We start from the raw sequence: 27,769 nt of genomic DNA, 5'->3' as shown, positions 1-27,769 counted from the left end.
GGAGGTCCTGGAAACACTGACTTTTGTTCTGGCCCCATGACAGAGGCCTACTGGAGGGTGGGCAAAAAGCATGGACAGTCTTGAATCGGGTTCTCTCTCAGCTCACACAGGCTGTGTGACCCTGGGCAAGTGCCTTCACTGCTCTGAACCTGTATCACAGGCTTGGTGTGGAGAGTTGGGCACACCCGGCTGCAGATTACACACACAATGGACACTGTTCCCCTTCAGGAGGCTCTGCCCAGCTCCCCTTGGGGCTCCTCCAGAGCCGCAGGCCAGAGAAGAGGCCTCCTCCAAGGGCGAGACAAAACCAGGGATTGTCCTGAGTCTCTGAAACCCTTTGTTTATCCCTGTGCTTCCTGACTCTTCCTCATCTTGCCCCGAGCAGGTGGTAAGGTTGGCCGGTGGGAGTGGCATGTACGTGCAAAGTTGCTTCAGTCCTGTCCAATTCTTTGCAATCCTGTGGACTGTAGCCCGCCAGGCTCCTCTGTCCATGGGATTCTGCAGGTAAGGATACTGGAGTGGGTTGCCATGCCTTCCTCTAGGGGATCTTCCAGACCCAAGAATCAAATGGGAGTGGAGAGGCCATAAATAGCCTGACTAGGGGCTGGGGGTGGGGATGGGTGGTGTGTTTTCTCTCACTGTAGCTTACCACCCAGCCTGGCCCTGGAGTTCTTTGACCCGGACCCACACACAACTTTCTGCCCACCTTGCAGAGGGCACTAGGGGCGGGGTGGGGGAGGGGGCCATCTCTCACATGGACCTCAGTGGCTCTAGGAGTATCTCATTGGCATCGCTGCCCAGGCCATGCTGCCGTGCACCCCGGAAATGGGGTCACCAGCTCTCAGCATGCACCCTGGAAACGGGGTCACCAGCTCTCAGTCCTTCCCCCACACACCCACCTTCTAGCCACTCAGAACCTTCCTTTCTTTTTCTACTTCTTTTTTTAAAACCCCTTTTTATTTTGTATTGGAGTATACCTGTTTAACAATGTGATAGTTTCGGGTGCACGACAAAGGGAGTCAGCCATACACACACATGTATCCATTCTCCCGCAGACAGAACCTGCTTTCTTTCACTGCTCTGCTCAGGCTGTTTGCTTCCTGAAACTATCTCCCTGAGACACCCTGCCTTCTTGTCCTGGCACACAAATCATCACCCTGGAATAATCAAAATCAGCAGGAATATGGATTGAGCTTCTACTCTGAGCTGTTTGGTGCGGAGAGGTGGGAGGGTAGCCAGAGACGGAGGCTCTGGGTAGATGTATCCACACTCTGTTCTCCAGGCCTGGGCTCACTCTTGACGCTGAGTAGGGTTATTCCTCTGTCACCTTGGAGACTCCACCTTCAAGTCTGTCACTGAGGCATCACCTTCTCCAGAGCCTTGGCTCAGTACTCCTACTGTTTGCTTTTACCTGGAACTGCCTTACTGGTTTGGATCTCCCCAGGGCACTCCAAAAGCATGTCTGAATTCTGCCTGGCTCTGTGTCCTGGGGCCTCAGTTGCCCCACCTGTAAAATGGAATTCATGGTGAGGTTGTACAGAGGAAATGAAACAGGAAACTAACAGCTTGTACTAAATGCTGAAGAAATGTAAATACTATTTACAAAAGTAAACTATTACTATTACCAGAAGTATTTTAAAAAATTTACATTACTATTTAATATTTAATTTAATATTATTTAAATATTTAATATTACTATTACCAGAAGCATTTTAAAAATATTTATTTGACTGCACCAGAGATCTTAGTTGTGGCATGGGGGATTTTTAATCTTTATTGTGGCACTCGGGATCTTCTGTTTTGCTTGTAAGAATTTTTTTTTTAAGATTTTATTTATTTATTTAATTTTTTGGACCGTGGTGGGTCTTCGTTGCTGCACGTGGGCTTTCTCTAGTTGTGGAGAGCAGGGGTTAGTCCTCATTGAGGTGCATGGGCTTCTCATTGCGGTGGCTTCTCTTGTTGCAGAGCGTGGGCCCTAGGCATGTGGCCTCAGTAGTTGTGGCTTGCAGGTTCTAGAATGCTGGCTCCATAGTTGTGGCACCTGGGCTAAGTTTCTCCAAAGCATGTAGGATCTTCCGGGACCAGAGATCCCCTGCACTGCAAGGCAGATTCTTAACCACTGGACCACCAGGGAAGCCGCACGCAGATCTTTACTTGTGGCACACAAACTCTTAGTTGCAGCATGTGGGATCTAGTTCCCTGACCAGGGATTGAACCAGAGCCCCCTGCAGAGCACAGAGTCTTAGCCACTGGACCACCAGGAAGGTCCCTACCAGCAGCATTTTAATCTCTCTGCATCCTTAACACTTAGTACAAGGCTGAAGATATAATCAGGGCCAAATATGTGTTTGGTGGATGGATGGATAAATGGAGAGATTAAATGTGTTTCCAAAACATGAAAAAATGTTTAAGGGTGTTCCATGGGGGTTTGGGGTGGGGATGGGGGGCCAGGAAGAATCTATAAGAGTGAAACTTTGCTGTATACCTGTGCGTGCATGAGTGTCTGCTAAATCACTTCAGACGTGTCCAACTCTTTGCAACCCTATGGACTGTAGCCCACCAGGCTCCTCTGTCCATGGGATTCTCCAGGCAAGAATACTGGAGTGGGATCCTCCTCCAGGGGATCTTCCCAACCCAGGAATCAAACTGAGTCTCTTGCATCTTCTGCCTTGACAAGCGACTTCTTTACCACTAGCACCACCTGGGAAGCTTGCGCTGTACACCTACCATACAGCAATACATTAACAAGCCAGCAGCTGTTTCAAAATTAAGTCATTGCATCAACAGCACACAGTGAATACGAGATGGTCAGTCCAGTGGCTCTGACAGTCTCCTGGATACCTGGAAGGAGAAGGGCTTACTCCAGCCCTTCCTCAATCCTAGACTGGAAACCCCCAGAGGGCAGGGTGTTTCTGGAGGAAGGGCCGCCCACCACGGGCCCCATATAAAAGGCTCAGAGAACTCAGTTTTGCATGAGTAGGTGGAGAGAGGAGCTGGGTAGGGCGCTCTGGGTCTTGACCTGTGGATGCCGGCTGTGGGGCTTCCCAGACACCCTCCCCTCTCCAGCTCCTCTGGCTGCAGCCCTTCACAGCCTCCACGCACAGAAAGAGTTAACTCTGGGCTTAACTTCTCGAAAGAACCTGAAGCCTTTTATTCCCTGGTCTTGCCCTCCTCCCTTTCTTTGCAAAGTCTTCCTGATCTTTATACTTCCTGCAGGTCTCTCCTCCTTACTCTCACCTCCCGGACTCCAAAAACACTCTGATTGCCAGGGTGGGTCAATGGTTAACACTCCAGTGGCTTTATATAAGCCTGCCCAGCCACCTACCTGCTTACACCATCCGTCCTGCAGTTCCCTGGATCCAAAGGGTGACCAGGCAGCCCTCGTGGGCCCACACCATGGCCACCTGCTGGCAGGGCCTGTGGGCCTATCGCTTCTACCTGATCGTATTCTTCCTACCCATTTTCCTGCTGCCTCTGCCCATCCTCGTCCCGACCAAGGTAAGGACTTGGGATTCTGGGCACAGGGAAGCTCCAGAGGAGCAGGGGAGGGACCATCTGTCCCAGGGTGGGGCATCTTTAGGACCAGCAAAGCCCACTCATCCCTGTTAGCCTGGAGATGACGCTATCTCCTCCTGGTCCTCCTGAGTCTTAGGGGTTAAGAGGTCAAAAGCGGCTTTTGCTGGGTATCTAGTAGTGGGAGCTCAATGTGAATTGCTTAGGTCCACTTGACATCTACTGCCTAAGGAGGCAGAAAACCAGCTCCATAAAGGAGGTGCAGGTAGAAGCCGATGGGGTTGATCAGGAGAGTATGAGCTGGTCTAGCAGCTGGAGAGTGAAAGAAGGGGATTAGAAGAAAACCGGCCTCGGGCAGTTTGTGAAATTTTAAGAGTACAAACAGAAAGTGAAGGTGCTCACCTGTGATCCCAAGAGCTAAGTCGCCTGCGGAGGAGGGGTGGGAATTAATCGTACATGCCGATCCTGCCAGTGGGCGCTACAGACGCACACCCGAATGGAGGGGGAAATGTTACCGCTTCCTGCCCATCCCACGCAAACAGCAGGAGTCATAACTTGGGCTTTCATTTATTGGAGGCCCCCGCTGCATGCCCTGTACCACACATCCAGTAACCCTCTCCCCGATCTTATGAAGCAGGTTCTGACTCCCATTTTACAGATGGGGAAAGTGGTCACCCAAAATCCCAGGGCAGATCCTGTTATCTGGAGCTCAAATATTACACACTTTGGGGATCATCTAATAAGTAAAAGAAGACAAAATTATGAATCTAAAACTAATACAGGACTTTGGGAAGGATACTTAGAGGTAGAGGTGGCCTTGAAGTACAAGTTTCACAGGAAATCTGTCTCTGGCAAGTCACATAGACAGTGGCAGAGCTGGTGGTGTGGGCTGGCTACAAAGCCTGTGCTGTCTGCCTCCAGAAGGCTGAGACCGATCCTGGCCCTGAACTTGGCCCTATCCCACACCCACTCCCCCGCCACCCACCAGCTGCCCAATGAGCCAATTGCTCAGAGAGGGAAACTGAGGCAGGATTTTTATTCAAGGTGTTCCAAAAGGATAAGGAACAGGGAGGTAGTGGCACGGCTCCTGGTCAGTGACAAGGCCCCGCTGACCTTTGAGATGACCCTCATCTCAGGCCAAAGCCAGTGGCATCTCTATGCTAAGGACCCATTAGATTGGCTTCCAAACAGGCTGAGTTAACCAAGTGTGTTAACCCCAGAAGGAAGGCTGGACAGGAACCGTGATTCCCATGTTACTCCCCAGGAAAGTATAGCCCAGAAAGATTTGGTAACCTGCCCACCGTCACTTAGGAAAGCCCGAGTCAGTACAAGAAGCCAGGCTTCCTGGTGGGGGTGGGATGTGTCAGGAGGCCCTGTCTTCCCTGGGCTGTACCCCACCGGTCACCTGCACCCCACCTACCACCTGCTTCCTGCCTACAGACATTGCCTCCCCTATCCTGACTCAGATGAACTGCCCCGTGTCCTTACTGCGAGGCCAGCCCCTCCACTGGGGCCCTGGCTACCAGTCCCTCTCAAGGACTTTGCTCCTGTAATTATCCTCTCCTCTCCTGCATCATCAACTTTTCCCTCTTTGCCTGATCTCTCCCATCAACATACAAACAAGCCTTAATACTGCTGCTAAGTCACTTCAGTCGTGTCCGACTCTGTGCGACCCCATAGATGGCAGCCCACCAGGCTCCCCCGTCCCTGGGATTCTCCAGGCAAGAACACTGGAGTGGGTTGCCATTTCCTCCTCCAATGCATGAAAGTGAAAAGTGAAAGTGAAGTCGCTCAGTCTTGTCCGACTCTTAGCAACCCCATGGACTGCAGCCTACCAAGCTCCTCCGTCCATGGGGTTTTCCAGGCAAGAGGACTCGAGTGGGGTGCCATTGCCTTCTCCAAGCCTTAATACGAATCTCATTAAAAAACAAAGTCTCCTTCAATCCTACAGTCCCCACATACTGCCCACTTTCTCTGTTCTTCCTCACAACAGAAAGTCTCCTAGACTGTCTACACTGCCCCTCTCTCCTCAGACAGCTCCGCTCCCGAAGGCTCTACCTACCTATAGGGCTTTCATCGCGTGCCCGTCAGCATCCGTGTCACGGAACCCTTGGTCCCCGCTCACCTTCCTCAACCACTCAGCAGCATGTGTCACAGCCGGTCCCCTCCTCTTTGCTGCGCTGCCTTCTTTTGGCTTCTCCTGGGTTGCCTCTTCCCTTGACTACTTTTCCTGCTCCTTCTCTCTATTGTCACTCCTGCCCTAGGTGACCTGTTTTCTCCTGCCTTTAAAAGCACCTCTAGATGGGGAATCTGATGATTCCCCAGTTGGTAACTCCAGCTCTAAATTCCAAACTTGCATTACCCAACTAACGCGGGATACCTCCCCCCGCCGAACCCTTCCTTTTTACGTAGAATGCCTTTGGCATACTCAAAACACAATCCTGATCCCTCATCTCTCTCCGCTGACTCTCTTTTTGATCTTACGCATCAAGAGAAGGCTCAACGTCCGCCTCAGAGCCATTCCTGGTGCCTCTCTTTCCTTCACTTCCACAAGCACCAGCAGGTCCTGTTGATTCAATTTCCCCAAAATACACTGAATGGAGTCACTTTCCACTGCCTCCACTCTGGTCCAGGCCACCAGCGTTTCTCTCCCATCCCTACCCGTCCCCAGACCATTCTCTCTCTCTCTCTCTTTTTTTTTCTAGTTGAAGCATATTTGATTTGGGGCTTCTCAGGTGGCTCTGTGGTAAAGAATCTGCCTGCCAAACATGAAACACAGGTTCAACCCTGGGTTGGGAAGATCCCCTGGAGAAGGAAATGGCAGCCCACGCCAGTATTCTTGCCTGGGAAATCCCCTGGACAGAGGAGCCAGGTGGGCTAAAGCTCAAGGGGTCACAAAAGAGTTGTACAGGACTTAGCAACTAAGCAACAACAATAGCTGATTTACAATATTGTGTTAATTTCTGCTGTACAACAAAGTGATTCAATTGTACATATGTATTTTTTTCATATTCTTTTCCATTATTATTTATCACAGGATATTGAATATAGCTGCGGGTGCTATACAGTGGGACATTGTTGTTTATCCATTCTCTATATAATACTTTTTGCATCTGCTAATCCCAAACTCTCAATCCACTTCTCCCCCACCTCCACCCCCACTTGGCAACCACAAGTCTGTTTTCTATGTCCCCAGATCATTCTTCACCCAAATGCCAGGATGGTCTTTTCCGAACAAAAGCTCATGTCACTACCCTGCTTAAAACCCCACATAGGGTTCCTGTCAAACCTAAAATCCAAGCTGTCAGGGAGGCCACGAGTCCCCAGGGCTCCACTCCTGCAGACCTTTCCTCTCCTTCCCTGTATCCTTGTTCTTATTTGCCCTTCTCCAGCCTGGCTTCCCAGGTGGCGCTAGTGGTAGAGAACCTGCCTGCCAATGCAGGAGACATAAAAGACACAGGTTTGATCCCTGAGCGGGGAAGATCCCCAGGAGTAGGAAATGGCAACCCATGCCAATATTCTTGCCTGGCGAATCCCATGTACAGGGGAGCCTGGCGGGATCACAAAGAGTCAGGAACGACTAAAGCGACTTAGCCCTGCAGCCTCCCTAGCTTTCTCTCTGCTCCTCAAATTGCTCATCTTCCTGCCTGGAATATTCTTCTCCCAGAGGCTTCCTTCTCTAGGTGTCCATTGAAATCCCCCCGGAAAAAACTTCTCTGAGCAGTCCCAATCATTCATTTTTATAAAAACCTGTTATTTAAAGGGCTTTCAGTCTCTGAAATGATGTGTTCCTTTATTTCCCATTTATTCTCTGATCCCCCTACTTTAGAATGTAACCTCCATGAAGGCAGGGACTTTGCCTTTTTCCATGCAGAATCCTCAGCACCTGGCACATAGTAGGTGCTCAACAAATACTTGTCAAATGACTGAGTGAACAAGTGAATGTGGGTAGAGACGGCCCTGTCCTCAATTCCTGCTGAGTCCCTGCTCTCTGCAGTGAATTCCAAGCTCACCTCCCCACCCCTGGCCCCTGAAGTGGGTAGGAGGAGGCCCAGAAAAAACTCAGCTCACACCTGTGTCCATATAATACTTGTTGACATTTCTTGAGTATTTTTTATGTGCTGGTCATTATGCCAAGCACTTCAAAGCACTAACCCACTTATTTCTCACAATCATCTCTGAGTTACTATGAGGTTACTACTTCCATCTCCATTTTACAGACATGTAAATCCCGAGTGGTAAAGGAATTTTCCGCAAGTCCCAGCTAGAAAAAGGCAAAGTCTGGACTGGAATCTGGCCTTGGCCGAGGCTGTCTAGGGATGCAGGGCGGTCCCCTGTCGTGTCACCTCTTGAGCTGTCTACCTCGCATTTACCCAGCCATCAATCCTTCCTTCCACTGTCATTCAGTCTAGGATGTCTGTGGAGTCCTTGCTCTGTGCTAGGGGTTGCTGAAAAGGAACATAGATGTTCTGTCTTCAAGTCGCTTTCAGTCTAGAGGACCATGTGTTCCTGCCACCCAGACTATAGCCAGAAGCCTGCAGGAGCTCAGAGGAGGGAGAAAATCCTCCCAACTGAGGAAAGGGAGGATCTGAGTTGGGCCTTGAAGGCGGAGTGAGATTTCAACAGTGAGAAGCATTAGTGGAGGGCAGGCCAGGTGATGAGAATGCTAGGAGCAAAGGCTGGAAATAGTAAGTGTGTTTGAAGAATTGGTAACAGAATCCTAGAAATTCCCATCACCCACTGGCTGGGGGGTTCCTAGTGGTTGGGGGACAGTGGGGTCTGAGATCTCAGTGCTCCCCCAACCCCGCAACCAGATGCCTAAGAATGATGTGCCGGAAACCTTACATTTATTCATTCACTCATCAGGAAAAGTATCACATGACAGTTACTGTTTAGGGGCAGTGGGGTGGAAAGTAAGATTCAGGGAACTTGCGATCCTGGGGGTAGGGGTGGGGTGGAAAGACACACAGAAAGCACATACTGTCTACACAATGCAAAGCATGTAGCAGGCGGTGACTATGGCTTGGGGAGGAGCTGCTCTAGACAGGGTGACCAGAGAAGGCCTACTGGGGTGCTGACATTTACCTTAGGACCTGACTGGCGAGTACAAGCCAGCCAAGCCCAGCTCTGGGCCAAGAGCTGTCTAGGCAGAACCCACAGTGCAAAGGCCCAAGGCCAGGGGCGAGCCTGGCAAGGAAATAAGGCCAGCACGGCAGGGAGACCCGAGTGAGCAGATGACCTTAGAGAAGTGGGGAGAGGTCAGCCAAGCTCAGCCCTGCAAGGTCCAGGGAAGGAGTGAAGATTTTATGCTGAGGGTCAGGAGGTATAAATAATTGCTTAGAGGTCAAAAAGGCAGTAAGTAAGAGTGGCTGTTGTTCAGTCCCTCAGTTGTGTCCAACTCTGCAACCCCGTGGACTGCAGCGCGCCAGGCTTCCCTGTCCTTTACTATCTCCTAGAGTTTGCTCAGACTCATGTCCATTGAGTCGATGATGCCATCCAACCAAATTAGAGCTGAAAATGCAAATATCTCCCAGGATCCAACAGAACCACTCGTGAAAACCGTCTCCCTGTGGTACCGTGTTTGCCAGGACAGAGCTTAGCTGAAATCCAGACTGTATTTACAGCAAGAATAGAGGGCAGGATTTCTTGCTCTGCAGTTTTGTTTGCTTATTTTTGTTGTTGTTGTTGTTTTGGGCCACACTGCTCGGCATGTGGAACTTCCAGAACCAGGGATGGAACCTGCACCCTCTGCAGTGAAAGCATGGAGTCTTAACCCCTGGACCAGCAGGGAAGTCCTTTTGGTTTTTTCGTTTTTAGGATCTCTTACTCTTAGGATACAAGGGTAGTAGGTATGTGTAAGCATGTGCACTTTAAGTGCTGTGTGACTCAAATACCCTTGCACGGGTGCTAAGTCACTTCAGTCATATCCAACTCTTTGTGACCCTATGAACTTTTGCCCACCAGGTTCCTCTGTCTATGGGATTCTCCAGGCTAGAATACTGGAGTGGGTTACCATGCCCTCCTCCAAGGGATCCACATTTCCTGAGGCTCCTGCATTGCAAGGTGGATTCTTTACCACTGAGCCACTGAGGAAGCCCAAAATACCCTCACTGCCAGCTATTCCTGAACCCCAAAGATGGGCCAGTATGGTGGGCCTGAAAACTGCAAAGAATTTGGACCTCGGTTCTGGGACCTGCCTCTATCTTTTGAGACTTCCTGGACTTGGTTGAGATGGCAGAGCCCAGGAACAAATCAGGGGTTTTTGGAGCCAGATAGATGTGGGTCCAAATCCACTTGGTAGCATGAGCAGCCATGTAACTTTATCAAGCCTCTCACCTCTAAGAGACTGCTGTCCCAACTAAACGAGATGACCTGTGTGGGTAGACTGCCTGGCACCCAGAGCTCGGTAAACATCCTGTCCCTTCTTCCCCTTGTCTGAATTCCACGCCCCTAGGAAACACAAAAGGGGCTCCCTAGGTGGCTCAGAGATAAAGAATCCACCTGCCAAGCAGGAAATGTGGGTTTGATCCCTGGGTCAGGAAGATCCCCTGGAGAAGAAAATGACAACCCACTCCAGTATTCTTGCCTGGAGAATCCCATAGACAGAGGAGCCTGGTGAGTTTACAGTCCATGGTGTCGCAAAGAGTACAACTTAGTGACTAAGCAACAACAAGAAAACACAACACAGTGTTTCGGGCACTGTGTGGATACCTGACTTACGCCGATAGATGACTTCTTCTATTCATGAAGACTTGGGTGTTCCTACCAGTGAAACAGGAAGGCAAGGCAGGTCCCCTAGGGCAGTGAAGTGTGGTCCCTGATCAGCGCTGGACTGTGCGGAGTCAGGTTTGTGACCTCTGAAGGTCGTGAGAGTAGGAGCCAGCCTCCAAAGCCAGGGCGATTCCTAGGGAAGAGAGAGAAGGTTCCCCAATTCGAACTTTGCCCCCAAATTAACAAATCATGTCCTCACTTCCAGCACCTGCTAAATGAAGGTCAGGCATGGGAAAACCAGAAAGACTTTAGCAGAACAGTTTCCTGAACAGAATCCAACAGCGCTGCCCAGGGCTGTTGTGGGGATCAGATGCACGGAGGAGTGTGGGAACGCTTCGCTTCTCTTCATCTCTTACCTGATGGTTTGGTCTTGAGTGGACACTAGCGGATCTGGCCCTGGCCCAAACTCTGATGTCAGGACTCTTCCCCCCACTTTTGTTGTCTCTGACACCCGGACCCATTGTTCTTCCCTTTGGCCTCTTAAAGCAGAAGATGATGCAACAAATGCATTCACATGAAGGCACGGAAATAAACAAAGATCAGCCAAATGAGATCAGGCAGAGGAGAGAAGGTAGTCAGCCTCCATTGCCTGCTTTTGGCAGAGCCTCAAAGGCAAGGGGTGGGGATGCTTTAGAGTGGAGAGAGGTAAGGCTTCAGGTGTGCCCTGACTGGAGGGTGCTGTTAGGGGGACATTGAAAGAAGGCTAACTGGAAGCGGGGTGTCCTCTCTGATTGTTTGGAAATCAAATTTGGCTTTCACTGGTTGGTCCTGAGTTGGAAGTGGTGGTAGCAAGTGGCGGGCATGGGGGCAGCCTGCAAAATTAAAGAGACTGGCAAGTCACTGAGCAAATCCTGCCTTGTGGGGGCCAGTTGCTATGGAGATTGTGGTTTGGCTACAGGACTGTGGCTACAGAGACTGAAGGACTTATGTTTGCCTAAGGACTGTCCACTGTTGCCTCTTATGTTTAGTCTCTCAAAAGTTTTAGGCATTTGGATGGGCCTAATATTCCTGGAATATCACACACACACACATACACACACACACACACACACACACACCACTCTGTACCTCCTTCCCCAAGTCCTGCCACACGGCTCCTCTCCTCAGGGTCACTGTGCCTCTAGACACCCAGGAAAGGCACCTAGAGTTTTCCCCTCCCACCTAGCCCAGCAGCCATCACCATCTCTGAAGTCTGTCCTCCCTGTCCATCTACACTGCCATGACCTTCTCTGCGCCCCTGTCATCTCCCCACTGGACAGCCCAGCCTGGCCACCTGTCAACTCCCAGCTTCCATGGCTGGCGATCCATCTGCCACACTGTTGCGGGTGTAAGCCCCCTATTTTTATCTTAAGGCGATTGATTTATTTACTTAGGTGATACGTGCACATTGTACAAAGTCCAACAGCACGAAAGAATGAAGCATTTTCTTCTGTGATGAATGTAGGCGACAAGCCACCATAGGATGAACAATATTTTTGACTTTGCCACGCACAGGAATCACAGATATTTTCACATCGTATGAGAGCTATTGCCAGGACCTTGACATACTGTTGACGTTCATCATGACTTTGAAATTACAGTAGCCACTAGCCAGTGAAGAGCTTACTAGTTAAGCGTCACATTATGTTACTATCTTGCCCATTTTTCATATTTTAATAACTGTATTTCAATATAAGTGGTTTCTTTTGTGATCCTGTGCATTTTATTTAACGTATTTAAAAACATTATTCTAAGAAGGAGCTGGAAGGCTTCATCAGGCTGCCAAGGGGATCCTAGTACAAAAACAGGGTAAGAATTCTCGAATTAGAGATTTTCCTATGTGTATACAAATACTTACAGACATTTAAAAAAAATCACATATGCAGCCTCCATGTGATCTTTTAATAGACACACCGACCTGACCATGTCACTCTCTCTGTTTACAGTCCTCCAAGGATCTCCCCCTCTTACCTTTGTCTTCCAGATAAAGTCCTATATTCCTCTCAGGGCAAATGAGACTCTTCCTGAGCATTCGATCCCTTCCCCCACAAGAATGTATTTGATCGTTTGTGCCTCGTTCTGTCCCTCTGTGCCCACTCCCTCATGCTGACACTTTTCCCCCACCCACCAAACTCCTATTCACCCCTCAGCACCCACTCAGTTTGCTCTCTCTGGAAGCCTTCCTCAGCCCAGACGGAAGGAGGCACAGAGAAGGGGCCCCTTCTCTGGGACCCCACTCTTTGGTCTCCCCTTTGCAATGATGCTGTCTGCCACCCAGGGCCTCGCCTCTCTCCCTAGACCCAGTAGTGCTCCCTGCCCGCAGCATCCCTACTTGCCAGGGGCAGAGCAGCAGTGGGAGTAGCCTGCCCTTGGGTTAACCTTCAATCACCAGGAGGAATAAGATGTAACATCTTTGAGATTGTGGACATTTTTGCCCTAGGCTTCTCTGTGCCAGTAATGGGTAAAGGCCATGATGCCCTCAGGTCCCCACCCTGTCCACACCCAGGGTCCAGAGTCTGCCCTAGATTCCCTGGCACCAGCATCTTTATTTATACCTCATGCATCCACCCTGGTTCCCCAGCAGCCCAGGAGCACGTTTCTCTGCCAAGTTTAACCCAGGCCACCTGCTCACTGTCATCCACAGTTCTTTACAGCTGAAACCTACATGGTCAAATCCTACATCCTCATAATAACCCAGCAAAGTGGGTGTTTCTCTTATCCCTATTGGTAGATAAGGACACTTCTTAAAAGACAGCAATGTGTATACGGTTGGAAATGTTCAATATTTCTTATTTAAAAAAAAAAAAAAAAAGAACCAAAGCTGAGAGATGTTAAATAGCTTGCCCAGGGACATGCAGCCGTAAAGCTGGGCCTGGGCACTCAGGTTTTCTGACCTCTGACTTTTGTTTCCTATCACAAAAGAAGCAAGCTGCCAGCCTTGGGGTTTGGAAGCCATCTGAGCGTTTATCTCATCTGCTCGCTGTTGGTTTTGCCAGGCAGGCAATCCGCCATGACTATGAACCAGCCCACATGGGGCACTCAGACTCCCTGAGGGCTGGAGCCAGGCCTGAATTATGTCTGTGCCCCAGTGCCTGATATTCATCCACTCATTCATCCAGTGGCAACTCCATAGAGGTGCTAGACACCCTGCTGGTGTGAGCACAAACAGATCCAGACCCTGCCCCCTAGAGAGTACAGTCTGTTGCCAAAGATGGATATTCATCATAAGAAATTTGTGAGAGCAAATGTTTAAGTACAGATTGTAATGCGTGCTATGCAGAAGAGGTAGGGGGACTTAGGGTGTAAAAAAAAGAGAATATATACCTGAAACCTGTGGAGCCGAGCAGTGCAGCAGATTGAGGAGTAAGACAGTTGGGTCCCATGCCATAGGCCACCATCTGAGCTTGGCCAGCCTAACGTGTATAGAGATGGCAGCAAGGCAGAGGGTATAAGGTGGCCTAGGAGGCCAAGTCTGACTCTCAATTGCCCACTTTTTTTTTCTTCTTATTGCACTGGGCCTTTGTTGTGGCACACAGGCTTTCTCTAGTTTTGGAGCACAGGCTCTAGAGCTCATGGGCTCCATAGTCGTGGTGCGCAGGCTTAGTTGCTCCACAGCATGTGAGATCTTAGTTCCCCCGCCAGGGATGGAACCCACGTCCCCTGCTTTGGGAGGTGAATTCTCAACCAATGGACCATCAGGGAAGTCCCCCGACTTCTCACTTCTAAAGCGGGAGAATGCAGACCTTGGAATCAGACACATTGAGGGACCAAAGAGAAAGGATCCTCTGGGTTCTGTTCTCATTTCTGAGCCATGAATGTCACTGACTGTCTGGTGAAGACTCTGGGCCCTTCTCAGAATATTGCCTTGAAATGCACAAAATAAAATGTATGGGATGGAGAAGGAAACCAATCATTTTGGAACACAGTTATAAAAGTATAAAAAAATTAATTGCAGTTCAGAAATATAAGTGTTTCCTTATTAAAGCATTAAATAAGATCCTGTGTTGATATAATTACTACCACGATTTCAAGATAGAGATAGATGTAAACAATATTTTGAGATGCATTTTTGAGATCATTGTAGCCACTGATCTCTGCAGGTCCCTAACAACTGACAATCACAATCGAATATCCTTGACTAAATCGTCATTAGTACCATCAACAGTTGTCTGGTTTGGGGAATTCCCCGCCATTCCAGTGGTTAGGACTCAGCGCGCTTTCACCACTACGGGCCCCGGGTCAATCCCTGGTGGGGGAGCTAAGATCCTTCAAGCCTAGAGGCGCGGCCAAAAAAAAAACCCAGCTCTACAGTTTTGTTGCCTGTGTTCATAACCTTAGATGTTAGCTAAAAGATGAAATAGTTTTCCCACCCAGCTTCATGGACCTTTGGCATTCCATGCCCAAGTTAAGAGCCCCATGATCCAGGAAGAGCAGGTCAGTGGGTTATGCTACAGCTGGACTGACTTCCTGGGAGGGTGGGATGGGAACACAGGTCCAGAGCCACCAGGGCCAGGGAAGACTGCCAAATGGAACTCTGAAACTGGTTTTGACCCAGAGACAGACAGATACGGAGAGGGATTCAGGAAAGTTGTAAAGTACAGAAGCCATAGATTCGACACACTGGTGCTCACAGCTCCCTTTGGAGGGTGCAAATGGGGACCTGGAATTGAAGGAATTTGCCCAGAGCCAGGCAATGGAAAGTGGCAGGCCCCAGCAAAAATGGTTCTGTGTGGATCCTGAGCTCTAACTCACACCCATTCACCCTGCTAGCCACAGCAAGCTCAAGACTGAAGGACACCCCCTACCTGCAAGGCGTCACGCTCAAGGCAGAAGGCAAAACCCTGGGGCTCAAGAACCAGACAGTCTGGATTCTTCACTGATTTGTGTGACTTTGAAATATTTAATTTATTGGCACCTTTATTTCTTCATCTGTGAAAGGAGAACAATGCTATGCTATGCTATGCTAAGTCACTTCAGTCGTGTCCGACTCTGTGTGACCCCATAGACAGCAGCCACCAGGCTCCCCCGTCCCTGGGATTCTCCAGGCAAGAACACTGGAGTGGGTTGCCATTTCCTTCTCCAATGCATCAAAGAGGAAAGTGAAAGCGAAGTCGCTCAGTCGTGTCCGACTCTTAGCGACCCCATGGACTGCAGCCTACCAGGCTCCTCCATCCTTGGGATTTTTCCAGGCAAGAGTACTGGAGTGGGGTGCCATTGCCTTCTCCGAAGGAGAACAATAGTCATTTCTAAATCACAGAGCAACTAAATATGAAATTGGAACCACCTGAAGCATGGAGAGCATGATGTCCATGGAGGAGACCTCAACGATACCTATGCTGTTGTTTTTTGCAAAGCTATCTTCTTGAATCAGCGGAATCATCCACCCCAGCTCCCCTCCTCGTCTCTGGCCAAAGAATTCTAGGGGGTGGGGGCCACACTAGGGTCCAGAGGAGTTGGCCTGCCCGTAGCCTGCGGGGGAGGATGGGTAACAGGCCATGACATCACTGTAACTGAGAAAATGGTTGAAGAAACAGCGATTTCAGCAGAAACTACCTCCAGCTAGGGGAGGAAGAGGTGTAAGTCTCTGCTCAAGGATCAAGGCATTCCCCACCCACCGTGCCAATGAGTTTATGTCTGGGGGAGAAAGGTGGTGGACGTTTCATGGACAAAAAAGTGAGCCTGGCATCAGAGATACTTGGTGTGCAGGCTACGTGTCACACTACCCCCCGGCGGGCCACTGATATGACTCCACGGGGAGTGCTCTGGGAATTGTGCAATCCTGGATACCTTGCCTAGGTTCCCACCCGGCTCTGCCCCTCCCTGGTTCTGTGATCATGAGCAAGCCACATACCCCCTGGAGGTCCTATATAACATGAGACCACCACACCCACCCGTGGCTATAACTTGTTGTTCAGTCACTCAGTCGTGTCTGATTCTGCGACCCCATGGACTGCAGCATGCCAGGCTTCCCTGTCCTTCACTATCTCCTGGAGCTTGCTCAGACTCATGTCCCTTGAGTCAGTGATGCCATCCAACCATCTCATTCTCAGTCACCCCCTTCTCCTCCTGCCTTCTATCTTTTCCAGCATCAGGGTCTTTTCCAATGAGTCGGCTCTTCCCATCAGGTGCCCAAAATATTGGAGCTTCAGCCTCAGCATCAGTCCCTCCAATGAATATTGAGGACTGATTTCTTTAAGGATGGACTGGTTTGATCTGCTTGCAGTCCAAGGGGCTCTCAAGAGTCTTTTCCAACACCACAGTTCAAAAGTGGCTCTAACTACAAACTTGAAAACGCCCAGCTCCTAGAAGTTACTCAGTAAACAGCAGCTTCCTCTCCCTGAGACCTTCCTTCCAACCTCAGGGTACTAAGGGCCTGAGGTATAAGGGGGGAGCCCAGCCCATACCAGGTGGAGAGGGCAAGAGGGGCAGGGCAGCTGAGACAGGTAAGAGAGGAGGGGCCCCCCAGCCGCTTTGTCCGAGCAGGCAGCCCCTTCCTTCGGCAAACAAAGAGTGAGCAAGTGCCCCTGAGGAGGCTTGGATCCAAGTACCCCTCCTGGAGGCTTCCTTCTGGCTAATGATTCCCCTGCCTGCCCTCCCTCCCCTGGCCTGCAGAGAGGCCCTGTAAAGGTGGGTGGGCCCCTGATGTCTTGGTTGGCCGACTTCCTGCTCTAGGTCCCCTACCAGGCCTGAAGTCAGGCCTTCCTAGCTTTGGGAGCTTTCTGAGGGAAAGGGGGGCCTCTGGTACCCCAAGACTCACAAAGCCATGACTCAGGGTTTACTCCACAATTCTCCGTACAACACAGGGATGGTGGAACTTTTCAGATATTCTATTTTTTTTTTTTAATGTTTATTTACTCATTTGGCTGCTCTGGGTCTTAGTTGCAGCCCACCAGAACTTCATTTGTCGTGTTCGGGGTCTTTATTGTCATGTCCCGATCTTTCAGTTGCGGCCTATGATCTCTAAGTTGGCAGTATGTGAACTCTGGGTTCTGGCATGTGGAATCTAGTTCCTCGACCAGGGATAGCACCTGGGCCCCCTGCGTTGGGAACTTGGAGTCTTAGCTACTGGACCATGAGGGAAGTCCCTCACATATGCTAGAAATGTGAATGACACCTCCTGGAGTTGTGCAATGCAGTGGTCATGCCAGGATCACTTGGAAGGAGACTCCTGCCATTCCCAAAACTTTTCAATGATTAGTGAATCATTCAGAAAAGATTTGCTCTGAAGCCTCCTGGGTCCTGAACTCCGAGGATCCAGATGCTGCAAAACTGACTCTGTTCTCATGGAACTCACCTGCTAGCAGAAGAAACAATTACTATTTAAGCGTCATACAAATAGATGTATTCTTATAGACTCTTGATAAAGGAGGGAAGGTCAGAGCTCCAGGCAGTGCTCCACAATTCCCAGGCCCTGGTTTCATTGAGATGAGCTCCCCATCTCATTTAAGAATCCTCATCCAAGCCCCCTGCAATCCCCAAGGGGATAGGATTATATTCAACAGATGGATTATAATGTCTAGACTCCCCAGGGCTAAATACAAGGTGGTGAGTGTTTTGCTTTCTATTTCCATTTTTAGTTTTTTTTGGGGGCACACTGCATGGCACAAAGGATCTTAGTTCCCTAGCCAGGGATTGAATCTGTACCCCCTGCAGTGGAAGCACAGATTCTTAACCACTGGACTGCCAAGGAGGTCCCTATCTCCATTTTTAAATGAGAACTTGGGTTTGGGAATCAAGGGCTGTGAGTTTTACAGGGTCTCCCTGCACTGTTACAAATGGTCTGTTTCCTCTGGGGACAGGAAGTGATGTGATTTTGAGATACAGACTTGCCCCCTCCAATAGCTTGCTATTCCCCTCCTGCCTGCAGGAAGCCTGTTGCGCCTACACCATCATCCTCATGGCACTGCTCTGGTGCACCGAGGCGCTACCGCTGGCCGTCACTGCCTTCCTCCCCGTCATCATGTTCCCCATGATGGGCATAATGACTGCTTCCACGGTAAGCCTCCCCATTCACAGGAGGACATGCTCCCAAGGATGGAGGGGTCTGCCCTAGGATGGTGATGACGGAAGAAACCTCATCAGAGGCAGAGTGCATGGAAGACGGGTCCCTGCCTCTGCCTGGCAGGTCGGGGAGCACAGAGGGAGGAGTCAACTAGAAGACCAGGAAGAAGGCATTCTAGAAATGCCAGGGGCACAGTTGGTGTCAAGAGTTAATTCAAAGTGGAAGCAATTAGGCCTAGGCTAGGGAGGGAAAGGGGGCTTGATAGCCAGCCAAAGAGTCTGTCTTCTTCTAGTTCAGTAGTTTTGAAACTTGAGCATGTGCCACGATCACCTGCAGGGCCAGTTAAACAAAGATTTTGCTGGGCACCACCCCAGAGTTTCTGATTTCATAGATCTGGGGCAGGGTCTAAGCATTTCATTTCTAGCAAGTTCCAGGCCAGTGATGATGCTGACCCAGGGACCACAGAGAACCATGACTTTAGATTCTGAAACAGCATTAAATTCTCCCAGTCAGTGGTTTTAAGCATGGAAGGATTCAGGCTGGACGATCTCTCAGTCATTGCTGACAGGAGAACGGGTTAATCAGAAAGAGAGGAAACTGCTTAATATTCAACAATGGGGGATCCAAAGACCATTTCCATTTGGGTCCAAGAGCCCAGGGAACCAACCTCTTTCTGTTGGCAGAAATAGCAGCGTCAGCACCCTGTAAGCCCTGTCCCCACGCAGGTCAGCCTTGAGTACCTGAAAGACACCAACATCCTATTCATTGGGGGGATGATGGTGGCCCTCGCCGTGGAGACCTGGAATCTGCACAAACGCATCGCCCTCCGCGTGCTCCTCATCATCGGGGTGCGGCCTGCCCTGTGAGTCCCCACAGACCAAGACGGGAGGGCCTGGGGTGTGGGTGTTCTGGGCCGCCAGCCCCTGCAGGAATGCTGGAACACCAGTGTGTGGGTCTGTCCATCGCCAGGCTGATTCTGGGCTTCATGTTGGTTACGGCCTTCTTGTCCATGTGGATCAGCAACACGGCCACCACCGCCATGATGCTGCCCATAGCCCACGCCGTTCTGGAGCAGCTGCACAAGATGCCCACAGACAGGGATGTTGAGGAGGGCAGGCACAACCCCGCCTTTGAACTCCAGGAACAGAAGGAAGAGACCAAGCTTGATGAGAAAGGTGAGGCCAGGCCCTGTCCCAAACCCCTCTTGGGGAGGGTCCGAGATGATGTTCATGATAGGAGGAGTCATCTGAGCACCGATTTCTTTTTAAATTTTTGGCCACACCCCCACGGCATGTGGGACCTTAGTTCTCTGACTGGGGATCGATCCTACACTCCCCCTGCTTTGGAGGACAGAGTCTTAGCCACTGGACCATCAGGGAAATCCATATCTTGGCAACTTTTGGGACAGAAGAGGGAAGCAAGAAGTTCAGTGACCAGCTTGTCCTGGTGGGCTGAGATTTTTCCTGGTTTTGAAATGAAAAGTCCCACAGGCTGGGAATTCCCTCAGTCCTGGGCAAACCGAGATGCTAGGTGACCCTGGCAGGCCGAGAGCAGGAGCCTGGGTGGGCCGTCAGGGGTCCGGGCTCCATTCTTCCTGTGCAGCTTGGATAATCTTCTTCCCTTCTCTATGTCTCAGTTTCCCTCTCCCGAGAGGGGTTGGGCCAGGTGGTATCCGAGGGTCACTCCATCCTGAGACCCCAGGGAGTGCCTGTCCTTCCAGACCTGGGGGCAGCCTCGGCCCTCCCCCCAGCCTGGGTCTAGGCTGCTAAGTGACAAGGCGCCTCAGAGGCCATGGAGCCCCTGCCATGCTCCCCGAATCTGGCCCTGCACCCACTCCCGACCCCAGCTCTCCCTTGTTCCCAGACAACAAGCAGGATTGCCCTGCTCCACCGACTCCTTCGGAGTCCAAGACACAGCAGAACAAGGAGCAGCTCCGCTTCAGCCAGGGACTGAGCCTGTGTGTGTGCTACTCGGCCAGCATCGGGGGCATCGCCACCCTGACCGGCACCACCCCCAACCTGGTACTGCAAGGCCAGGTCAACTCGTGAGTGATTGAGGGGGAGAGGGTCTGCATTCTGACTGGGGGACAAAGGGAGCTGGCTTGTCACCAGGCAGTGCCACACAGCGGCCCTTATTCCCCTTCAGGATCTTCCCCCGAAATGGCAACGTGGTGAACTTCGCCTCCTGGTTCGGCTTTGCCTTCCCTGCCATGATCATCTTACTGCTGCTTTCCTGGGTGTGGCTACAGATCCTCTTCTTAGGATTCGAGTAAGTGGCAGAAAGGGGAAGAGATGCCCAGGTGCCTGCCCTTACCCGTTGGGAGTGCCCAGCTGGGTACCCAGGTAGCCTTTTGGGAAAGGACATAATCACCATCTCAGCGAGCAAACCTCTGCCTCCCAAGGCCCTTCTATGCCCTTGGTCCCCCATTGGAGGGAATGATTGGAGAGTATTATCCCATTTATTAGATAAGCAAGCTGAGGTTCGGGGCATGGTCCATAGCTAGACATGTCAGTGCTAGGACTGAAAACCAGATCTTCTGGTGCCCAGGCCAGGTCCCACTCCATAATGACCCACAGCCCTCTCGCAGGTGCTGAAGGAGTGCACGCTCTGAGCTTGTCAGTTATAGAAGTGCTGACGCTTGTGCTCCTACTGTGTGCCTGGTCCTGAAAACACTGAAAGCGCTAGGCACAGGCCTTGTCCTTGGAGCTCACCATGTAATGGGTGATGACAAGGTGGGGGCAGTGACAGACAGAAGCCTAGGTGCTGTGGGAATACAGCCCAGGAGAGCAGAGACTCCAGAAGGCCCCTGGCAGAGATGACACCTGAACTGAATCTTGCTGAGTTAGAAGTCAGCCAGGTAGAAGATGAAGTAAAGACATTCAGCAGCAGGAATAGCTTGTACAAAGAGGCAAGAAAGAATATGCTGGGTTTGGGGAAACTCCAGTTCTGTGTGGTTGAAACATAAAGAGCAAAAAAAGGAGAATCAGGGGGCTTCCCTGGTGGTCCAGTAGTTAAGAATCTGCCTTCCAACGTAGGGGACGCAGGTTCCGTCCCTGGTCAGGGAACTGAGGTCCCACGTGCTGCTGGGCAGCCTGGCCACCACAACCAGAGGGAAGCCCACACGCTGCAACTAAGACCGGATGCAGCCAAAAAATATTTTTTTAACCACAAAAGAAAAAACATTAATTGCAAAAGAAAAAATGTAATTGTTTTTAAAAAAGGAGTATCAGGATACACATCTGGAGAAGAAGGCAGGGAGAGATTATGGGGGAATCTTATGTGCCACCTTGTTCTTGAGGCCAAGAGTAGTAAGGAGGTTTTATTCTGACTTCCAGCCCTTGTCACCAGAGCTCCAAGTTGAAAATCACGTGAGACCTTGCTGGGGCTCAGTAGGAATCGAGTCTGGGATTGATTAATGATGTCTGCTTTGAGTCCAACCTAGGAGTGGTGGTATGAGTGTTACTGTGATATAAGTTGTTATTTGTCCTTCCTGCCCAGGCAGGGGGTGGTCACTGAAAGTTTTAAAGCATCGTTGCTATAACATTGCTTGGGCAGGTGCAGGGAAATTGGGTTGGGGTTGGGCCTGATACAAAGCAAAGTGTTAGTCAAAGAGACCAGCACAGTGCCAAGCACCATAAAGGATTTAAACATGTGTGAAACATGATTTTTGCCCCCAAGGAACTCACAGTCCAGCAGGGGAGTTGAGATTTGCCCAAGCAAAGAGTTAAACATCAACGTGAGTTAAACCAGTGCATGTGGAACAGGCTGCAGACCCCTGTGTTTCTTTGGACAGCGTGGGTGGGGCTCAGGCTGGCAGAGGGCGCCCAGAAGCGGTAGGAGAGGGAGGGGAGGATTTCCTGAAAAGTTATTGGAGGAGAGGAGTGATGAGTCAGGGCCAGAAGGAAGCACAGGGTCCAGGCTTCTGGGGCCTTCTCACTCTGAGCAAGGGAAAGCTCAGCACAAGAAAACTCCTGGAAGCATGGAGGGGTCAGTGAGACAGATGGCACAGGGCCAAGTACAGGGAAACCCCACCCCCTACCAGCCCCTCTGCTAAATAAGAGCCCTGACAAACCAGTTGTTTGTTCAGTCACTCAGTCGTGTCCAACTCTTTGCAACCCCACGGACTGCAGCACGCCGGGCTTACCTGCCTGTCACCATCTCCCAAAGCTTGCACTCATGTCCATTGAGTCGGTGATGCCATTCAACCATCGCATCCTCTGTCGTCCCCTTCTCCTCCTGCCTTTAGTCTTTCCCAGCATCAGGGTCTTTTCCCATGAGTCAGCTCTTGGCATCAGGTAGCCAAAGTATTGGAGCTTCAGTTTCAGCCTCAGTCCTCACAATGAATATTTAGGGCTGATTTCCTTTAGGATTGACTGGTTTGATCTTGCAGGCCAAGAGACTCTCAAGAGTTTTCTTCAACACCACAATTAGAAAGCATCAATTCTTCGGTGCTCAGCCTTCTTTATGAATAGAGTTTATAAACCAGAGTCTTCTGCTTTTCTTCCAGAATGTTGGGGGCACCAAAGTCTTAGTGTGGTAACCCTAAGGAGGCCTCTGCATGTCTCAGCCTTTAAGACACAGGCACTCCTGGGAGTTCCCTGGTGGTCCAGTGGTCGACACTCGAGCTTTCACTGCTGTGGCCCAGGTTCAATCCCTGGTCGGGGAACTAAGATCCCACAAGCAGCTTGTCGAGGCCAAAACAACAACAATCAAAAAGAAACAAAACCTCAGGCACTCAGAGCCCCTTGCTCCCCTGCCTGGTGTGGGGGCCCTCACAAGCTGTCCCCACCCCCATTTGCAGCTTCCGGAAGAACTTTGGCTTGGGGGAACAGAGCAAGAATCAGGAGCGAGCAGCTTTCGAAGTCATCCGGAGAGAGCACAAGCTGCTGGGCCCCATAAACTTCGCGGAAAAGGCTGTCACCCTCCTCTTTGTCTTGTTGGTGGTGCTCTGGTTCACTCGGGAGCCAGGCTTTTTCACAGGCTGGGGTAACTTGGCTTTTTCCGATGAGAATGGGAAGAGGTGAGGATTGTGGGAAGGAGGAATACTTCTCGGAGGAGGGAAGGAAGCAGGGCCCCCAACTCAGAACAGGAGGGAGGTTGGCATGTCTAGGGGAGGGGTTCCTCTCCAGACCCTCTCCCCCTCGTGACCCTGAGTAGCCTTGAGCCTTTAAACCTGCCCTCCCTGCCCCACCCACAGCATGACATCCGATGGAACAGTAGCCATCTTAATCGCTGTAATTATGTTCATCGTGCCCTCCAAGATCCCAGGGCTGACTCAGAAACCAGGTAAGCACCTGGCCTGGGGCAGGGAAGGGCCTCTGGGCAGACCCTGCCTTCTGGCACTCAGCCTCCCTCCCACCATACTCGGCAGGAGTAGACAAAGCCCAGAGAAGCTGGGCTGACTTGCCAAGGGCACAGGGACTCAGGGACAAAGCCAAGATGTGGCAGAACTGAGGGCCCCTCTCTCCCATGCATTAAGCTCTGATCAAGACTGCTTGGAGAGCCCCCAGCGGGAGGGGAGGGGAGGGAAAGCCTATTGGCTCCTGGTGACCCACCCTCTTCTGCTTGGGGAGTAGGAAACCCAGGGAAGCTGAAGGCCCCTCCTGCCCTCCTCACCTGGGATATAGTAAAAAAGAAAATGCCTTGGAATATCGTGATCCTTCTGGGTGGTGGCTTTGCCCTGGCCAAGGGCAGTGAGGTGAGAGACCCCACCCCCTCCCCAGCCCCGTTGGTGGGAGACCCTGTGACAGGGAAAGAGGGGCCCTGCTTCTCTCCCATCCCGGGCAGCCCTGACCCCCTACGTGGGAGCCCCCTGGTGGGCAGAGCCTTTGCAGCAGCTGGAGAGACAGGTAAGAGCCCTAAGGGAGGGAGAGAAAACACAGGCCACAGGGAGCTCTGCCCAGTCGGGTTCTCAAAGCCAAAGAGAAGGCAGGATTTTCTGGTGAGCAGGGACTGTACTCAGGACCACCCAGGCCCTTCCCTCACCCCCTGCCAGACAGAGAAAATCTCAGCTTTAACACCAGGGAGGAGACGGAAGCCACTGGGTTGATGCAGTTTGTTGGCTGAAGCCACCAGGGGGTGCCACGATCATACCCAGCCAGGCTCTGGGGACCGAGTCATCATTCTGCAGAGCCTCCATCCAAGAGGGGAATCATGAACCTGCACCCCTAGGCCTCGGGATTCTGGCTAAGCTCGTTCACTGCATAGACAGGAGCTTCCCTGGGTCAAGGATTGGTTAGTTCAACCATCAAGCACTCAGTAACTGTGCCAAGCTCTGTAATGGGTGTTGAGTGCTAAGTGGGTGATGATGTATAAAATAAAGTCCCAGATCCCTGGGATTTACAGTCTGGCATTACAGGAGCTCTTCTGACCCTGTGACTGTCCCTGTCCCCCTGCCAGCCTGTTCCCAGTTTCTACCAGGGCCCTTCCCCCTCTCCCTTCTTGCCAGGAGCAAGGTCCCTTCTTTCCCAACCTGCTGGGCTGGTGGGGGCTGGGAGAAGGCTAAAGTTGGCCAGGGACCCCCGGAAGAGAGGTCAGGAGAACAGGAGTCAGTGGGGCCAAAGGTCTTTTCTCCCACCAAGTCCCATGTTTCCCAAGAAAGCCCTTTGACCCCTTCTCTTTGCTACCCATCTCTTTCTTCCCACATCCAACTGTCCTTCAAGAGGAAGAAAGGGGGCTTCTCTGGTGGCTCAGTGGTAAAAAATCCACCTGCCAATGCAGGAGACATGGGTTCGATCCCTGCTCTGGGAAGATCCTACATGCCGTGGAGCAACTAAGCCCATGTGCCACAACTACTGAGTCTGTGCTCTGGAGCCCAGAAGCCACAACTACTGAGGCCCACGCGCCCTAGAGCCCGCGCTCCGCAACAAGAGAAGCTACCAGCAATGAGAAACCCACGCACCTCAACCCGAGAGTAGCACCCCTTGCTGCGGCTAGAGAAAAGTCCGTGCGGCAACAAAGACCCAGCACAACCAAAAATTAATTAATTGATTTAAAAAAAAAAAGCAGGAGAGGGAGACTTTGGTTTCAGCTGGGTCTCTTCATTCCCTCCCAAGCTGCCCTTGACCCTGAAGACTCTAGAGAGGTATGGGCAAGGGCAGGACCCTCCCCAGAGCCTCAGCCGGGGACTCTGGAGCCCCAGGCAGCCCAGCCTCTCACCCACCACCCTCCTCTGCCGGCAGGAATCGGGCCTGTCAAAGTGGCTGGGGGATAAGCTGACCCCACTGGAGAGTGTGCCGCCTGCTGCCATCGCCTTTATCATCTGCCTCCTGATTGCCATCTTCACTGAGTGCACCAGCAACGTGGCCACCACCACGCTCTTCCTGCCCATCCTGGCCTCCATGGTGAGCTTGGACCAGGAGACACACCTCCTCCAGGGAGCCCTGTTGCCCATCCCAGCCAGGGTCAGAGCAACTGTCTGTCCCCTCCCTCCTCTCACTTCTGAGAAAGGACCCCCGAGCCTCCACCCTTCCCCAGGCTCTTCAGTAACCTTGGGCCCCAAGGCCTTCTGGCCCCTGACTCACTCCATCCCTGGTGACGTCACCTCTGGAGTATCCTGCTGGAGCTCACCGGTGGCCCCACCCCACATCCCTGGCCCAGTTCCGGTTCTGGTCGTTCCTGAGGTGACGGCATGAAATTGCTTCCTGGAGCGTCCCTAGCCCCTGCTTCCCCAGGAGCGTTCCCGCAGCCTTTGATGACGGCACCCTGAGCCCCTTTGAGATCCGTTTTATGAGTCCCTCCCCTTCCCACGCCCCACTGGGCAGGGCCGCACACTTATCCCCTCAAGAGAGGTCAAGGGGCCCTTCCCAGGTCACCCAGTGCCCTCTGGCAGAAGTGGTGGGCTCATGGCCAGAGTGTGTATTAGGGTGGGGTTGAGGGTTGGCCCTCAGAGAGGGAAGAAGAATTGGGGGTCAGGCCTTCCCCTCTGGGAGGGGGGCTGAGACCAGCTCTGCCCCACGGTCTCCCCCTCCAGTCACAGGCCATCTGCATCCACCCTCTCTACGTCATGCTCCCCTGCACCCTTGCCAGTTCCCTGGCCTTCATGCTCCCTGTGGCCACCCCGCCCAACGCCATCGCCTTCTCATTCGGAGGCCTCAGAGTGACAGACATGGTGAGTGGCAGGGGTCTCGAATGCCTCAGCATGCACCTCCCTGTCTTTCCACCTTGGTGGGCCACCGAGTAGCTTAAACCCTCTGAGATCCTCGAGTTGACAGTGGACCCCTCTGGGGTGGGTGATGGGGGGGAGGAGAGGGTATGGTCCCCACTTGAGGGTCTCCGGTCCCTGCCAGCCCTAGGCCACTGAGAGGGAGAGAAGGAGTGAGGAATATAGGAGCACCGAGAGGCCAGGCACCCGCACCTGGGAGATGGACTCAGGGCCCTGGGAGTGTCCCTTCCCCCTGTCAGCACTGGGAGTAAAGGCAGTGGTAGGGACGTCGCCTTGTGCCGCAGGTTAGACTCAAAAGTGGACTTCCCAGGGAGAGTTTTGCTAGTGAGAGAGCTCCAAGCACCCGTGAATACCTAAGGGATAGGTGCTGGCCCAGCTTAGCACCCACACATTCAGATTGGCTCTCCTTACCCCAGGCCCGAGCGGGATTCATGCTCAACATCATCGGGGTTCTGGTCATCACGCTGGCCATCAACAGCTGGAGCATCCCCATGTTCGACCTATACAACTTCCCCTCCTGGGCCCAGTCCAACACCACAGGCCTCTGTGGGGTCAGCCAGGCAAATGTTACAACATCTAGCCCCTAGTCTGAGGGATAATCTGGCCCAAGCCAGAAAGACCCACCTCGTTCCTACTCTTGTGAGCTGGGAGGGAACACCAGGCTCCAAGCCGAACTTTGAAAGGCACTTGTATATCTAACCTCATGTGCGTCTGCAAGGGAGAGGTATGTGAGCTCAGTCCTGTGTGTCTGAGGAAAGTGTGTGTATGTACATGCGTGTGTGTCATGTGAGGATGTTTGGCAAGGCGGGATTGTGTGTGTGCACATGATCCAAGGTGTGTACACTTGATCGTGTACCCGTGTGAGGTCACCGACATGACAACTTGCTCTGTCTGGCACTCCAGGTCTTTGTCTCCCCAGCTTGGTGGGCGACCAGACCCCTTTGTCCTCTATTTATTGAAACTCAGGGTTAGAGCCACCTGGGCAGCAAAGCCTACCAGCAGTTGTCATGGCAACAGTCTCTGGGACCGGCCCAACATACTGAGTTCTCCCCAGCCTCTCAGGTTTGGGGGGAGGGTTCAAATATCTGCCCCATTAAAGCTTTGCTGTAGAGTGTGTGGATGGTTTTTCATGGCACTTTCCAGGACTGGGTCCCCAAATGTGGTTCAGGCCCCAGGTTGGGGAATACGCTGGGAGGGGACCTGGCATCTACCCTGGATGGCGGCCCCCTTGGCACCCTTCCCACCCAAGGGAGAAGGTAATGGCCAGGAACCTCTGCCAAGGCCAATCGGAGTGGGCGCAGCCACCCAGGAAAGCAGCACTGACATCACCTGGCCTGGCT

General features: G+C 51.8%; 1 protein-coding gene across 3 annotated transcripts; it reads left to right on the top strand.

The window, feature by feature from the left end:
• The first annotated feature begins 369 nt into the window (after positions 1 to 369).
• SLC13A2 (solute carrier family 13 member 2) lies at positions 370 to 27,544 on the top strand. 3 transcript variants are annotated; one of them, XM_006042198.4, is made up of 12 exons: positions 370 to 504; positions 18,131 to 18,259; positions 18,991 to 19,127; positions 19,235 to 19,440; positions 20,129 to 20,309; positions 20,411 to 20,533; positions 23,067 to 23,285; positions 23,463 to 23,551; positions 23,842 to 23,963; positions 25,447 to 25,608; positions 26,238 to 26,375; positions 26,846 to 27,544. In XM_006042198.4, the coding sequence occupies exons 2-12, from the start codon at positions 18,161 to 18,163 to the stop codon at positions 27,014 to 27,016; spliced, it is 1,647 nt and encodes a 548-aa protein (XP_006042260.3). In that variant the 5' UTR covers positions 370 to 504; positions 18,131 to 18,160; the 3' UTR covers positions 27,017 to 27,544. The 3 variants fall into 3 exon arrangements, with proteins under 3 accessions (XP_006042260.3, XP_006042258.4, XP_006042259.3); XM_006042196.4 differs by lacking the exon at positions 370 to 504 and adding an exon at positions 2,773 to 3,498; XM_006042197.4 differs by lacking the exon at positions 370 to 504 and adding an exon at positions 15,406 to 15,839.
• The last annotated feature ends 225 nt before the right edge of the window (positions 27,545 to 27,769 follow it).

The sequence above is a fragment of the Bubalus bubalis genome, chromosome 3 (genome assembly GCF_019923935.1).
Source record: "Bubalus bubalis isolate 160015118507 breed Murrah chromosome 3, NDDB_SH_1, whole genome shotgun sequence".
In the NCBI taxonomy this organism is placed as follows: Eukaryota; Metazoa; Chordata; class Mammalia; order Artiodactyla; family Bovidae; genus Bubalus; species Bubalus bubalis.
This window is presented reverse-complemented; position numbering and strand designations above follow the sequence as displayed.

Coding starts and splice junctions, on each gene's coding strand:
- SLC13A2 (XM_006042196.4), top strand. CDS start 3,397: ATGGCCACCTGCTGGCAGGGCCTGTGGGCCTATCGCTTCTACCTGATC. Junction 3,499..18,130: donor CCATCCTCGTCCCGACCAAG/GTAAGGACTTGG, acceptor TCCTGCCTGCAG/GAAGCCTGTTGCGCCTACAC. Junction 20,534..23,066: donor ATCCTCTTCTTAGGATTCGA/GTAAGTGGCAGA, acceptor CCCCATTTGCAG/CTTCCGGAAGAACTTTGGCT.